Source organism: Moschus berezovskii, chromosome 24 (assembly GCF_049115385.1).
Source record: "Moschus berezovskii isolate FMDL1 chromosome 24, NW_MosBer_1.0, whole genome shotgun sequence".
Lineage (NCBI taxonomy): Eukaryota > Metazoa > Chordata > Mammalia > Artiodactyla > Moschidae > Moschus > Moschus berezovskii.
The window spans coordinates 38,730,904-38,745,277 of record NC_142483.1 but is presented as its reverse complement, the minus strand read 5'-3'; the positions used below and the strand labels follow the sequence as shown (position 1 = coordinate 38,745,277).

Here is a 14,374-nt window from a genome sequence, read left to right as displayed (position 1 = left end):
CCTATAATTTACCACATTTTACTCATGGTTTGTGGTTTGTTTATGGTGGCATAAAAAGATCTACCATTCTAAGTTTACATAAGTAAACCTGGGGCGAATTCATGTCAATGTATGGCAAAACCAACCAATATAATATTGTAAAATAATTTGCCTCCAATAAAAAATAAATTAATTAAAAAAAAAGGTCTATCATTCTGATTATTTAAAATCATGCCCAACTGGCTTGGGAAGTAGCAGTATAATTCTGTAAAGGCAGATTTTCTTTAGTACCTACTGGTTTCATTCCCATGAGTATAACTGCTTTAGAATATGTGATAATTGTAACAGTTCAGGTCAAAAAGCTAGCTTTAACAGATTTGAACCAGAGGAGAAATCTGGTTGTGTTTTCCCCGGCTTTTTGGGAATTATAGACACTGTGCAGAACTACCTATGTTACTGTTCAGAACCAGAGTGTACAGTTGGATCTGGTCTAAGATTTTATTTAGCAGAGTGACACTTTCTAATAATAGGTACTTTATTACTTTTATTTACCAAGGAATAAGCCCAAATTTTCCCTTTCATTGGACTTGTGGAACAAAGATCTCACACAGCCAGGATAACAGCCAAAGAAATTCTCACAAAAGGTGAGGTTTTGGTCATTTTAAAGTTACCACATTTGTTTCAAAAATACCTAGATGATAACTTTACAATAAAATGGCTTATTGCCTAGTTTAGAAATGCCAACTGCATTTTATAGGTACCCTTCAAGTACATAGTAAAGACAGAATCCCAGGCTTAAGTCACAGAAGAGATTATTATAATGATTTGTAACTTTTTGACGCAATACTTTGGCCACCTCATGCAACGAGTTGACTCACTGGAAAAGACTCTGATGCTGGGAAAGGTTGGGGGCGGGAGGAGAAGGGGACGACAGAGAGTGAGATGGCTGGATGGCATCACCGACTCTGTGGACAGGAGTTTGAGTGAACTCCGGGAGTTGGTGATGGACAGGGAGGCCTGGCGTGCTGTAATTCATGGGGTCGCGGAGAGTCGGACACGACTGAGCGACTGAACTGAACTGAACTGAACTGAACTGAGATAGCTCTAAGACATAAACATGTTATCTTGGCAATAACCTTTTCTTACTTAAATTTGACTCAGTTCAATTTTCCCCTTCTGGGAAAGCACTGTGTTATGTGTTTTAAAAAAGTCACTGAACCAGCAAAATAACTTAAGAAAACAGGTAAAATAGCAAACTAACATTATTACCCATTCCCTAAACCCCTCCCACCCCACTGAACTTCAAAAGAATATTGTCTCTCTCTCTCCCTCCTTTTTTTAAACTTGTATTTTAATGTCCTTTTCAGTGAATATATGGAATACAGGGGCAACTGGTGTTCAGTGAATAGGTTCTTCTTCCCTTCAACAGTGATTGAGGCTGACAAAAGATAAGCCACTGGTTGGCTTGTCAGTAGGTATGATCCCTGGGACTCACGTGCAGACCACACTGCCTCCCTTTTGTTCAGCGGTTGATCAGTGCCAAGAGGTGAGCAGTGCAGTGGTCTGTTAGCTACTCTTAGACAAGGCAGATGTTTCTCTGTTTGGGGGTCCATTGCATGAGTGCCTCCCTATTCACTATTCTGTTCTGTGGCCCTAAAGCCCCTCAGGTGACTAGGAGTGTGATGGTTTCATTACCTGCACTTCTACAAGTTTGGTGCCTGTCTAAATGATTCTGACTGGACTACGAAGATCTTCTAGTGAGATCTTCCTGTCAGTCATCTACAACTGTCTTCAACTATATTGTATATCCCTGAGGATGGAGAGCCTATGCCAGCAGGAGGTGGGGCTCCTAAAAGGAAAAGAGAAGAAACTCTACATAAAAAGTTGAGGGGTCAATTCAGAAATTACTTCAAACCACCAGAAGTGGAATTAAGTTACCTTCTGCTTCATTTAATACTTTTCCTCACTAGCTCAGAACATCCAGCTTGAATATTGCACAAAAACACACAGCCAGGTAAAGATCAAGCAGTACTTGGAGCTTTCAGTACAATCACACTCAGAGATTTTGGCTCTTGAATAAAGGTGTCAGCAAGCCTTGGAATTCCCAAAGAGAAAAACTCACTGAGCCTTTATTCCATTTTCTTAAGGTCTATTGTTAACTAAAGACTCCTTGTCTTTTCAAATTCCTTCATGTGAATGGATGAGGCCAGACATCTGCCAGGATTTGCTCACATTTGCATGCAAATCAGAGACTTAGGGACACACATGGCCCCAGAGCCAACAACACCACTTTTTAACTGTAGACTTACACTGATCAAAGTACCTTCCTGAACTTTCCAGTCCTCCAGTGCAGGCTTTCAAAAATAATTGGCATATTCGAGTAGTGTTAATGCTGCTGAGGCCATGGTGGCAGAGCAAATTGCAAAACAAAACAATATACTGTGATTCCCAAATATCCTACAGGCAAAAAGCTCTCAAGTCAGCAATACCTGTCCTGTCCCCTCAATGAATTCCATTTTCTTCATTATCTGGGTCTGGGAATGAAGATGCTGATAGTGGTGTGCGATTTAGAGAAGGGTCTATTTTCCTCAACTCTTGGCTTGTGGGGTTCCAGAGTTGAGTGAATGGCTCAAAACCTTCACACCCCGGTAATCCATTCATTCAGTTCCAGGCGCTATGGCTACAGGGGTGAACTCAGCAGGCAAGGTCCCCCTCTCTCTCCCGAAGGCGGTACTACCGCCCAACCGCCAGTATCCAGGCCGGCTTCCTTACAACCGTCCTGGGACGGGTTTTCCCACCAGTCCTGAGAGTGCCGAGCCCCTCCAGCTACTCGATCTTTCCACCCTACCTGGGCCTACCAGGCAGGGGCTCCCCTCGGTGGAGGCAGTCACTGCCGTGCCCTGGGAAGTGCCGAGTCGGCGGCTGCCCACATCCCTCGCCACGCAGCACAAAAGACACCCGCTGCAAACTTTCCTCGTTATCCACCCCAGCCTAGTCGGGAACCAGCACCGGCTCTATGCCTGGAGCGGACCGAGGTTTCCCAGACATTTCTGCATCCCTGGCAAACCTCCTGAGGCTGCCACCCTTTCTGGACTCAAAACGCGACGCAGGGGGAGGTCTTTCCCCACTTAGACCGCGCGACAGCTGAGTTGATTCTTTCGAATGCTTTCACTTCAGTACACTCAAGTGCTTTGTGAATTACGCCCCTTACCCTTTGCCGAAAAGGCCACCGCCAAGACATCCTCTCTTTCTTCTCTTCCCACAGCTTGGCACCTTCTTTCCCCGTTTCTTAGCCCTCTTTCCAACTCTCCGGGCCCCTTCCGACTCCGGGCTGCATTCCTCAGTTCAGATTCCAGCAGCCCTCCTTCTTCCAGATCCCTAGGCATCACCCACCCTCCCCGCCGTCGGTCCCGGGAATCTAGCGGGTTCGCCTCCTGTCACTGCCTCTTGCTCAATTCTGTTCGGCCTTCCTTCCGAGTTACCGTTCTCCCCGACCCCAGTGATTTTATTTCTCCCCCGTAAGGAGGTGACTAGATTCCCGTTCCCCCGGATCCGTCATTTCCCCCAGCTTCATGAGCCGCGCCCCCTCGTACCTCTTAGGCCCGCGATCTTGTCCCACGGTTCCTCAGACCTTCCTCGGGCCCTCCAAGCCACCAAGTTTGCCTTGACTTTCCCTCGCTGCCGCCCACCTCTCCCGCCACTGCCCGGCTGGGCGAGCGCACTTACCCCGAGGCCGGGCTGGCAGGGGCGTCGGGGTGCGCACGGACCAGGCACCGGAGGCGGCAGCAGGAGAAGAGCAGGAGGAGGACCGGCTGAGCGGCACCTCCCTCCAAAGCCACAGGCACTGGCTCCTCAGGGGGCTCGCGGCAGAGCACCAAGACGCGAAGCGAGGCAGGAACACGAGCAGCAGCTGCTGCGCGGGCCTCGGCTCAATCCGGCTCTCGGGGGCCGGGCAGAGGCAGGCAGGATTGGGATAAAGGATAGACGCGGGATGCTGACAGCGGGGCAGCGAGTGTCCAGGTCCAAAGGAGGGCGTCCGGGGCGCCTGGGGATGCCACCGCGCGGATGCTGTGCCAGCGCTGACGCCGGCGGCCCCTCTCCCCGCCCGGAGGGCGCTGCGGGCGCGGGCGCACGGGCCTGGCTGAGCTCGCCGGCTAGCTGCCGGCGCCCTCGGTGCGCCCCGCTTTGTGCTCCCCGCAGCCGGCGTGCACCTGGTGTAAGCAAACGCGGTCAGCTGATGGGCTGCACTCCCATTGGCTGCTCCACGGGCTCCTCCCCTCCCGCCCGACCCCCTTCCTGGCCTCCCCCTCCGGTCCTCCCGCCCCCACACACAACCCCCGACTCAGCCCAGCGCTGGGGCACCATCTGTAGCCGGCCCAACAAAAGCGTAACGCCGTGGGTCTCGGGTGGCTCGGCCTCCGTGAGTCGCGGCTGCGACCGCGGCCGCTGCAGGGAGCAGCGGGCCACCGCTTTTTGTCTAGGGAACGGCAGGCTGCGGCTGGGTTAGGCAGGCAAAGCACATTGCCGTTTCTTAGCAGAAAAGGTACCTAAAAAAGGAAAAAAACCAAACAAAACCTTTTTACCAGGCCAGCTAGGCACAATGGAGCCAGATTTCTGTGCAACATAGAACTTGGGCTTCTGGGACTGAGAAGCAGACAGATTCAACCCAGGAGACAGCTAAGTCTCCATGTGAAACCTGACCCTTCCTCTTAAAATGAATGGAGATTCCTTGGGCTGTGTGTACACACCTGGACTTACATGCTCATGGAACTGGTCTGTGTCCTTGCCGCAGAAAGAGACTATTATGACACTTAAATGGATGGCGACACCGCTGCTTGTTTAGGGACGCTTTCAGAAAACGTTTCTGAAACTTCGTAATTACAGCTCTCTGAATTTTTCGGTGTGAAAGTTGTGTTCAAATAAGCGAAGGATTGAGAATGCAGTCTGTTTGAAGTGGGGGGTGTCAGAGAGCAAGGTGGAAACGGGTTTTTTGGAAACTGCACATGAACCTGAGTTTCATCCTTCAAGTGGGCTGGCACCTTGTAACCAGACTTGAGAAAAGCCGTTAGTACTTGTTACTGATTTAAGCTAGGGCATTATTAACCCCTCAGTGCCAAGTGCCTTCTGGCAAGAGAATATGGCATTTCTTTGTGATGTCCAAATTTAGAACTTCCGGGGAATTTGGAAGAATAAATTCATTATTATACTATCATCTTTTAAATTCCTTGAAAATATGGTATCCTTTTAATAATAGTAATGTTTTATCTTGATTCCTGTAGCATTCCTTAATGTCTTTCATAGATGCCTGATAAATATTTGATGCTCTCAAATGTCCATTTACTTTCTTTTATCCTGAAACTGTCATATAGATATCGGTGGGTCATAGTGTCCCTTAAAAGGCTCCAGGGAAAGAAGATATTTTGATTTAGGGAAACAGGTAAAATGAAGTGTGGAAGGACAGCTATACAAAAAGGCCCATTGCAAATAGAATGGGAGAGTGCTGCCTATAAAAGATTTTAAAACTTTCAAAGTAAGGTGAATCGAACCTTTCCCAAGAGTCAAATTTTCTCATGCTGATTACATGTAGCTTGGAAGTAGCTTGTCTGAAAGGAGGTGGGCATCTAGCAGAAACACAGAACTTGAATGATAAGGGAAAGACAGAACACAGCTTTCTTAGGGAGTCTCCTTTAGTTTTTTCGGACTGTCTTTCTGGGAGAGGAAGGGAAACAATGTTGTCCTTTGCACAGTGGAGTTTGACAGAGGTAAGTCCTGGGGAGCAATTGAATCAATTAATGGTGGTTATGAATTACTGTTACTAGGAGGCAAGATCACTAATAGCCTCCAGGTTTTAAAAGAAGCTTCATGAGACTGGTGTGAAGCCAGCTAAGAAGAAACCAAGTTAGACACCAGTGTATGAGATTTGAAACTAGGCTGACACTGCTTTAAACCCCAGCACTGCAAGTTATGAACTGTTTCCCTCTGGGATAAGTCACTTTACCTCTTTAAACCTTAGTTTCTTTGCCTATAAAGTGGGGTTAATAGCAGTACCTATCCCAAGAGGTTGTGCTGGTTAAGTCAGAATAAGCTTGTAAAATGCTTGGTGCAGTTCTTGGCGTCTAGTCAGGAAGCACAAGCTGGAATCAAGATTGCCAGGAGAAATATCAATAACCTCATATATGCCGATGACACCACCCTTATGGCAGAAAGTGAAGAAGAACTAAAGAGCCTCTTGATGAAAGTGAAAGAGGAGAGTGAAAAAGTTGGCTTAAAACTTAACATTCAGAAAATTAAGATCATAGCATCTGGTCCCATCACTTCATGGCAAATAGATGGGGAAACAGTGGGAACAGTGAAAGACTTTATTTTGGGGGGGCTCCAAAATCATTACAGATGGTGACTGCAGCCATGAAATTAAAAGACGCTTGCTCCTTGGAAGGAAACTTATGACCAACCTAGATAGCATATTAAAAAGCAGAGACATTACTTTGCCAACAAAGGTCTGTCTAGTCAAAGCTATGGTTTTTCCAGTAGTCGGGTATGGATGTGAGAGTTGGACTGTGAAGACAGCTGAGTGCCGAAGAATTGATGCTTTTGAACTGTGGTGTTGAAGAAGACTCTTGAGATTCCCTTGGACTGCAAGGAGATCCAACCAGTCCATCCTAAAGGAGATCAGTCCTGGGTGTTCATTGGAAGGACTGATGTTGAAGCTGAAGCTCCAATACTTTGGCCACCTGATGTGAAGAACTGACTCATTTGAAAAGACCCTCATGCTGGGAAAAATTGAAGGTAGAGGAGAAGGGGACAACAGAGGATGAGATGGTTGGATGGCATCACTGACTCAGTGGACATGTGTTTGAGTAAACTCCGTGAATTGGTGATGGACAGGAAGGCCTGGTGTGCTGCAGTCTATGGGGTCGCAGAGTCAGACACACCTGAGCGACTAAACTGAACTGAACTGAAGCATTAGGCATTATTAGCCCAGTAAGACTCTGATGCTGGGAAAGGTTGGGGGCAGGAGGAGAAGGGGACGGCTGAGAATGAGATGGCTGGATGGCATCGCCGACTCGATGGACATGAGTTTGAGTGAACTCCGGGAGTTGGTGATGGACAGGGAGGCCTGGCGTGCTGTGATTCATGGGGTCGCGGAGAGTCGGACACGACTGAGCGACTGAACTGAACTGAACTGAACTGAGTGAGGACTAATTAGGTCCTCATTAGGTCATTAGGTCAGACAAGTGGGATGATTATTTCACAGAGCTGATACAGGTGACAGAATATTTTAAAAGCACTAGCAGCTCCAATGAGAGAAACAGACTGTCCCTCTACTATTCGTTTCTTTTTAAACCCCCATGTCATTTATTTAAACTACTTTCCTTCTTCCCCTAAGCAAGAATGAGAAAGGAATCCCTGCCTATTTCCACCTGACCACTGTATATTTGGCTCCTGACAGAAGGAGCATTATCATTAGGAAGAAAGTGGTGGGAAGGGAGCCTGGTTGGTGGGGAAGACCAGGATTGCTGTTTGTTGGGAAGATGGCTGTGGGACAGAGGAAGACAGATGTAGACAGAGCATTTATAAAGGAATCGGAAGTTTGATGCAGTCATTGGAAATGTGATGAACTGCCCAAATGGTTAATGGGTACACATTTTAGGAACTGCCATTTTGTAACTCTGCAAAGGGGTGTCAGGATTATTTTATCAACTGACATTTAAAAACCTCTTGTCACTGGAATGAACAAAGAGGAAATAGTCAACAGACAAGGATAACTAAACCAAACTCATTTGTTTCTTTTGTAGAATCGTCAAATCTGTCTGAATAACTTCTACTGAGCTCACCTATTAGTGGGGTCCTAAATTTATTAGTAAATATTTATTTATTTTTTACATTTTGGAAGACCTTGGAGGCTTTGGAGGAGAATGGAAATTGATAGAAGGGCCCCAGAGTTCCCAAGAGAGCCAGGTCTTACTGTAGATGTAGGGAGGCATTTGTGCCCCTGGAGTTGGCCTTGTTGAGGCACTACAAATTCCTCTGGGATCCCTCACCATTCCCTTGAGGTCTTTAGCTTCAGTTTGAAGAAACATTATAATTGGTATTGGCTTAATTGTACTGGTATATGTGGTAAAAGAACAGAAGAAAAAAAAGATGGAATCTTTAGAAGGTAATCATATTAGAGTAATCTTTTAAAGGACATCTGTACTTTAAGAATGAAATTATAATATGCCATTTTAAGCCATAACTTTACAAGCTGAAAATACATCTCTCTCCAAGGGCTTAATTTCCAAAATTTACAAACATCTCATACAACTCAACAACAAGACAAATAACCCAATTGAAAAATAGGAAGCAGACCTGAACAGACATATTCCCAAAGAAGACATACAGATGGCCAATAGGCACATGAAAAGTTGCTCAGCATCTCTAGTTATTAGAGAAATGCAAGTCAAAACTATAATGAGATACCACCTCACACCAGTGACACCTTCTTGGCTTCATTAAATTGTCTACAAATAACAAATACTGGAGAGGTTGTGAAGAAAAGGGGTTTCCTATACTGTTGGTGGGAATATAAGCTGGAAAAGCCACTAAGGAAAACAGTATGGAGGTTCCTCAAAAAACTAAAAATAGACTTACCATATGATCCAACAGTCCTGTGCCTGGATGTATATTTAGACAAAACAATAACTAAAAATATTACATGCATTCCTATGTTCATAGCAGCACTATTTACAATAGCCAAAACATGGAAACAACCTAAACGTCTATCAACAGTTGAAAAGATAAAGAAGATGTGGTATATATATATATATAAACAATGTCCTACTGTGTAACACAGGGAGTTATGTTCAAAACCCTGTGATAAGCCATAATGAAAAAGAATATTGAAAAGTATACTACATATATAGATAAAACTGAGGGCTTCTTTGATAGCTCAGTTGGTAAAGAATTCGCCTGCAATGCAGGAGATTCCAGTTTGATTCCTGGGTTGGGAAGATCCCCTGGAGAAGGGAAAGGCTACCCACTCCAGTATTCTGGCCTGGAGAATTCAGTCCATGGGGTTGCAAGGAGTCGGACACAACTACGACTTTCACTTTCATTTTCATAAAATTGAATCAATTTGCTGTACAGCAGAAATTAACATAGCATTGTAAGTCAACTATATGGTTAGATAGCATCGCCGACGAAGTGGACCTGAATTTGAGCAAACTCTGGGAAATAGTGAAAGATAGAGGAGCCTGGAGTGCTACAGTCCATCAGGTCATAAAGAATCAGACATGACATAGTGACTGAACAAAAACTTCAGTAAAAAATAATAATAATAAAGAAATATCTCTCTGAGTAAAATATTATTATTCATTTAATATAATAAATATTAATATAAAGTAAAGTGAAGTCACTCATTCGTGTCTGACTCTTTGCTACCCTGTGGATTGTAGCCCACCAGGCTCCTCCGTCCATGAGATTCTCCAGGCAAGACTACTGGAGTGGGTTGCCATTTCCTTCTCCAAAATATTAATATAATGTATAGTAAATAATCTTAATTCAGAGGCTGAATAAAACACTGACCATCATATTATAGTAAATATATATTTCAATTAGAGAGAGACAGTGTGGTCTGTCTCTGATGGTCAGTGTTTTATTCAGCCTCTGAATTAAGATTATAGTTTTAAAACAATCATCACCAAGCTTTTAGAGGATAATGACTGTAAAACTCACGTGATTGTTGTGGTCGTTGTTAGCTTGGACACCAAACATATTATTTCTCTAAAAATTTTTGACGAATGAATTTACTGTGTGTCCATAGTCTGTTCCTTCAGTTTTGTACTGCATATGAAATCATTTCAACACAGAAAAGGTATTCACTAAGGTTTCTGTAATAATTTATATTAATTATTTTAGCAAAATAATTTTACTAATTATTAACGTAATTTCTGCAACTATGTTAATAATTTGACATGAAACTAAGGCATTCAACCATCTTGGTTTTCCTAGGACATTGGAGGTTTTAGTCCTAAAGTTTCACATCTGAGAAATCCCTCAGTCTGGAACAAATCAAGACAGTTCATTGTTCTAAACAACTCACATTCCTAAGTTTATGGCACTTTTGCAATTTTAGTCCTGCTATAACCTTGCACATACACCAAATAATGTCTTTATGCCTAACTGAATCAAGAATCCCATTTTCACTTAATTTAATTGCTGCTTAGCCCTTGTCAGTCATCTAGCCCAATCTCCTTATTTTACACATAAGAAAACTAAGTTTTATAATGGGATTGTGCCAGGCTATTGACAAAGCTTACTCTATAAAGCTAGACATATACTGTTTGAAGGCAGAGACCAGATGGCCCTCTCCTAGCCCTGCACTCAGCGTGTAATAGATACTCAGTAAACATTTTTTGAATGGATGAATTGATTCAATAAATTAATATCTTTACATAATTAGAGCAAATTAGATCGTGAGCTTTTTCTTCATATTATTAAAATGTCTTTGAAACTGTAATACTTTATGGCTGTGTAATTCTACCAATCTTCTGTTGGTGAGAAATAAGGCCTTATCAGTTATTTGCTACAGCAGATGTTGTAGTAAACTTACTCATTAGAAATGCCCATTTTGGTTATTGAACTCTGGATGCATAAACTATAGTTTGAAACATCAATTTAATATATTCAATTTTTTTCTATTTCCATTGCTATCTATTTTTAAGCAGCCAGACCTTACTAATAAATAAAGGCTTATTTCTGTTTTGGGCTCTTATATTATAAAGATTTTAGTTTATATGTTTGTTTTCAATTATTTGCTCTCCATTCTGATTTCTCTTTTGCCTGTATGATAGCAGATAATATAAAGTAACATAAATTAAGTACTTACTCTGTGCCAGGTAATACACCTACTAAAGAGGCAACATACTGTAATAGTTACAAGTTAGGGCCTTTTATTTCTGTTACTAAGGTTTATATTCCAGCACAGCATAGCTGTGTGGATTTGAACGTTATTTAAATTCTCTTTGTTTGTCCTTGCTTCTATATGGTGGGGTTTGTGAGGATTAAAAAATGTTTATGTTCCTAACATATGTTGTTACTCTTGTTCAGTCTCTATGTCGTGTCAGACTCTTTGCGACACCATGGACTGCAGTGTGCCAGGCTTCCCTCGCCTTCACTGTCTCCCTGAGTTTGCTCAAACTCATGTCCATTGAGTCAGTGATGCCATCCACCCAGCTCATCCTCTGTTGTGCCTTCTCCTCTTGCTTTCAGTCTTTCCCAGCATCAGGGTCTTTTCCAATAAGTTGGTTCTTTGCATTGGGTGGACAGAGTATTGGAGCTTCAGCATCAGCCCTTCCAATGAATATTCAGGGTTGATTTCCTTTAGGATTGACTGCTTTGATCTCTTCGCTTTTCAAGGGACTTTCAAGAGTCTTCTCCAACACCACAATTCAAAAGCATCAATTCTCACTGCTCAGCCTTCTTCATGGTCCAACTCTCACATTCATACATGACTACTGGTAGAATCATAGCTTTGACAATATGGACCTTTGTCGACAAAGTACTGTCTCTGCTTTTTAATACACTGTCTAGGTTTACCATAGATTTTCTTCCTATGGACAGTCAGTCAGGACATGACTGACTCAGGGTCATACAGCAAGGACAAGGCCATCATTATAGCAAACAAATACACTATAATACAGCTGTTCCGTTCCGTTCCGTCAGTCAGTCGTGTCCGACTCTTTGCGACCCGGTGGACTGTAGTCTACCAGGCTTCTCCGTCCATGGGATTCTCCAAGCAAGAATACCGGAGTGGGTTACCGTTTCCTTCTCCAGGGGATCTTCCCGACCCAGGGATCAAACTCGGGTCTCCCGCATTGGAGGCAGACGCTTTAAACTCTGAGCCACCAGGGAAGCCCAATACAGCTGTTCAGTTCAGTTCAGTTCAGTTCAGTCGCTCAGTCGTGTCCAACTCTCCGCGACCCCATGAATCACAGCATGCCAGGCCTCCCTGTCCATCACCAACTCCCGGAGTTCACTCAAACTCATGTCCACAGAGTCGGTGATGCCATCCAGCCATCTCATTCTCCATCTTCCCCTTCTCTTCCCGCCCCCAACCTTTCCCAGCATCAGAGTCTTTTCCAGTGAGTCAACTCGTTGCATGAGGTGGCCAAAGTATTGCAGTTTCAGCTTCAGCATCAGTCCCTCCAATGAACATCCAGGATTGATCTCCTTTAGAATGGACTGGTTGGGTCTCCTTGCAGTATAAGTGACTCTCAAGAGTCTTCTCCAACACCACAGTTCAAAAGCATCGACTCTTCGGCGATCAGCTTTCTTCACAGCCCAACTCTCACATCCATACATGACCACGGGAAAAACCATAGCCTTGACTAGACGGACCTTGGTTGGCAAAGTAATGTCTCTGCTTTTTAATATACTATCAAGGTTGGTCATAGCTTTCCTTCCAAGGGCTTTCTAATTCTCACTTCCTCCTTTTCTATTATAAATTATTTTAATTGAAGTATAGTTGATGTGTAATAGTCTATGCTACAGATACACAATATCAGTTCAGTTCAGTCGCTTAGTCGTGTCGGACTCTCTGTGACCCCATGAACCACAGCACACCAGGCCTCCCTGTCCATCACCAATTCCCAGAGTTCACTCAAACTCATGTCCATCGAGTCGGTGATGCCATCCAGCCATCTCATTCTCTGTCGTCCCCTTCTCCTCCTACCCCCAATCCCTCCTAACATCAGACTCTTCCAGTGAGTCAACTCTTCGCATGAGGTGGCCAAAGTATTGGAGTTTCAGCTTCAGCATCAGTACTTCCAATGAACACCCAGGATTGATCTCCTTTAGAATGGACTGGTTGGATCTCCTTGCAGTCCAAGGGACTCTCAAGAGTCTTGATACACAATATAATGATTCATAATTTTTAAGGGTTATATTCCATTCATGGTTATTATAAAATATTGGCCATATTCTCCTCTCTTCTTATGCTTCCTGCTAGGTGACTCAGTGGTAAAGAATTCAGGAGACACAAGAGGTACAGGTTTGATCCCTGAGTTGGGAAGATCCCCTGGAGGACGAAATTGTAACCCACTCCACTACTCTTGCCTGGAAAATCCTGTGGACAGAGGAATCTTGCAGGCTACAGTCCATAAGGTTGCAAAGAGTCGGAAATGACTGATATTATAAAATATTGGCTATATTCTGCTCTCACTTCCTCTTAAAACTGTTCTTGGGGGATGGCTAACCTGATTACCATCACTTTGTTGCTTTCCAAAAGTTCCCAGAGACTTAAAGCAGGGAGAGGTGACCGTCAGCTGCCCCCACAGCAGCTTGTACTCCTGCTTTCATTAATATCCTTTTTCTTTCAGTAACCATAAGACTTAAAGAAGTTCAGAATATTTCCTCATAGGAAAACTGCATGGGAATTCAGTGCCCCATTACCATAAATTTAATATCTACATTTACTTTTAGTCCTAGGGGTCTACCAGGCTATAAAAGAAAGATCATCAGACAAAGGAGACACAGAAGTTTTATACATGTCCTGCAGAAATACAGAAGCTCTTGGAATTTCCCTCCACTTCATTCAGTACCTTCATCTGCATTTTTGACTGCATTTCATTTTATAGTAAAGATGCTCACATTTTACATCTCCGAGCATGTTAACAGTTTCTTCTGAGTAAAGGATTGCCTGTATTCCATTTTCATGGATAACTGAGTACTTGCCTACCAGGCTAATCATCTGTTGAAGTCAATATTCTCTGAAATTTGATTCACATTGTACCCTTGAGTCTGTATCTAACCCAAACCTTGCACCATACACTGTCTTTTGGGAAAGGGCCTTAGCTTTTGAGCTTTATAACTTTGGGAGAAGAAAAAGCCACAGAGAGACATGTGATATATAAGTGGTGACTTAGGCTGGTCACTTGTATTGAATCTGTATTGAAGTTCTGTTCAGCATGTACCATAGGATTAAAGGCTGAAAAGAACCTTAGAGATAATCTGGCTCAACCCTTTCGTTTCACAGATGAGCAAACTCATGTCTTAAGAATGCTAACATTTCCATGTACTTCAGTGCATCTGGGAAGTTTGGGTAGATTTAAATCCTTGTCCAAGGTCACACTGCTGGTTAATAGGCACACTTAAGCCTAAAATCTGTCTCCGATTTTTAGATCAGGAATCTTTCTCTAGTATTAATAGTAATATAACTTTAACTGGGATCCTCAGGCTTCCCAGAATTCTGTGGTTATACTCTCAGGAGTCCGCTAGGGTGCTATAAGAAATTTTTATTTGTTTGCATTGAAGTGTGGTGGTGGAGAAGACTCTTGAGAGTCCCTTGGACTGCAAGGAGATCCAACCAGTCCATTCTAAAGGAGATCAATCCTGGGTGTTCATTGGAAGGACTGAT

At 43.6% G+C, this 14,374-nt stretch overlaps 1 protein-coding gene across 1 annotated transcript in view; it reads right to left on the bottom strand.

Annotated features, from left to right (window-relative positions):
• LOC129547541 (uncharacterized) overlaps window positions 1-14,374 on the bottom strand; it is a 96,872-nt gene that overhangs the window by 34,548 nt on the left and 47,950 nt on the right. Inside the window, exons 5-6 of the mRNA XM_088831681.1 lie at window positions 4,342-4,526; window positions 3,706-4,190 (exon numbers count right to left, since the gene is read on the bottom strand). Coding sequence (XP_088687807.1) covers window positions 3,706-4,190; window positions 4,342-4,526 — 670 coding nt within the window. The remainder of the gene's footprint in view (window positions 1-3,705; window positions 4,191-4,341; window positions 4,527-14,374) is intronic.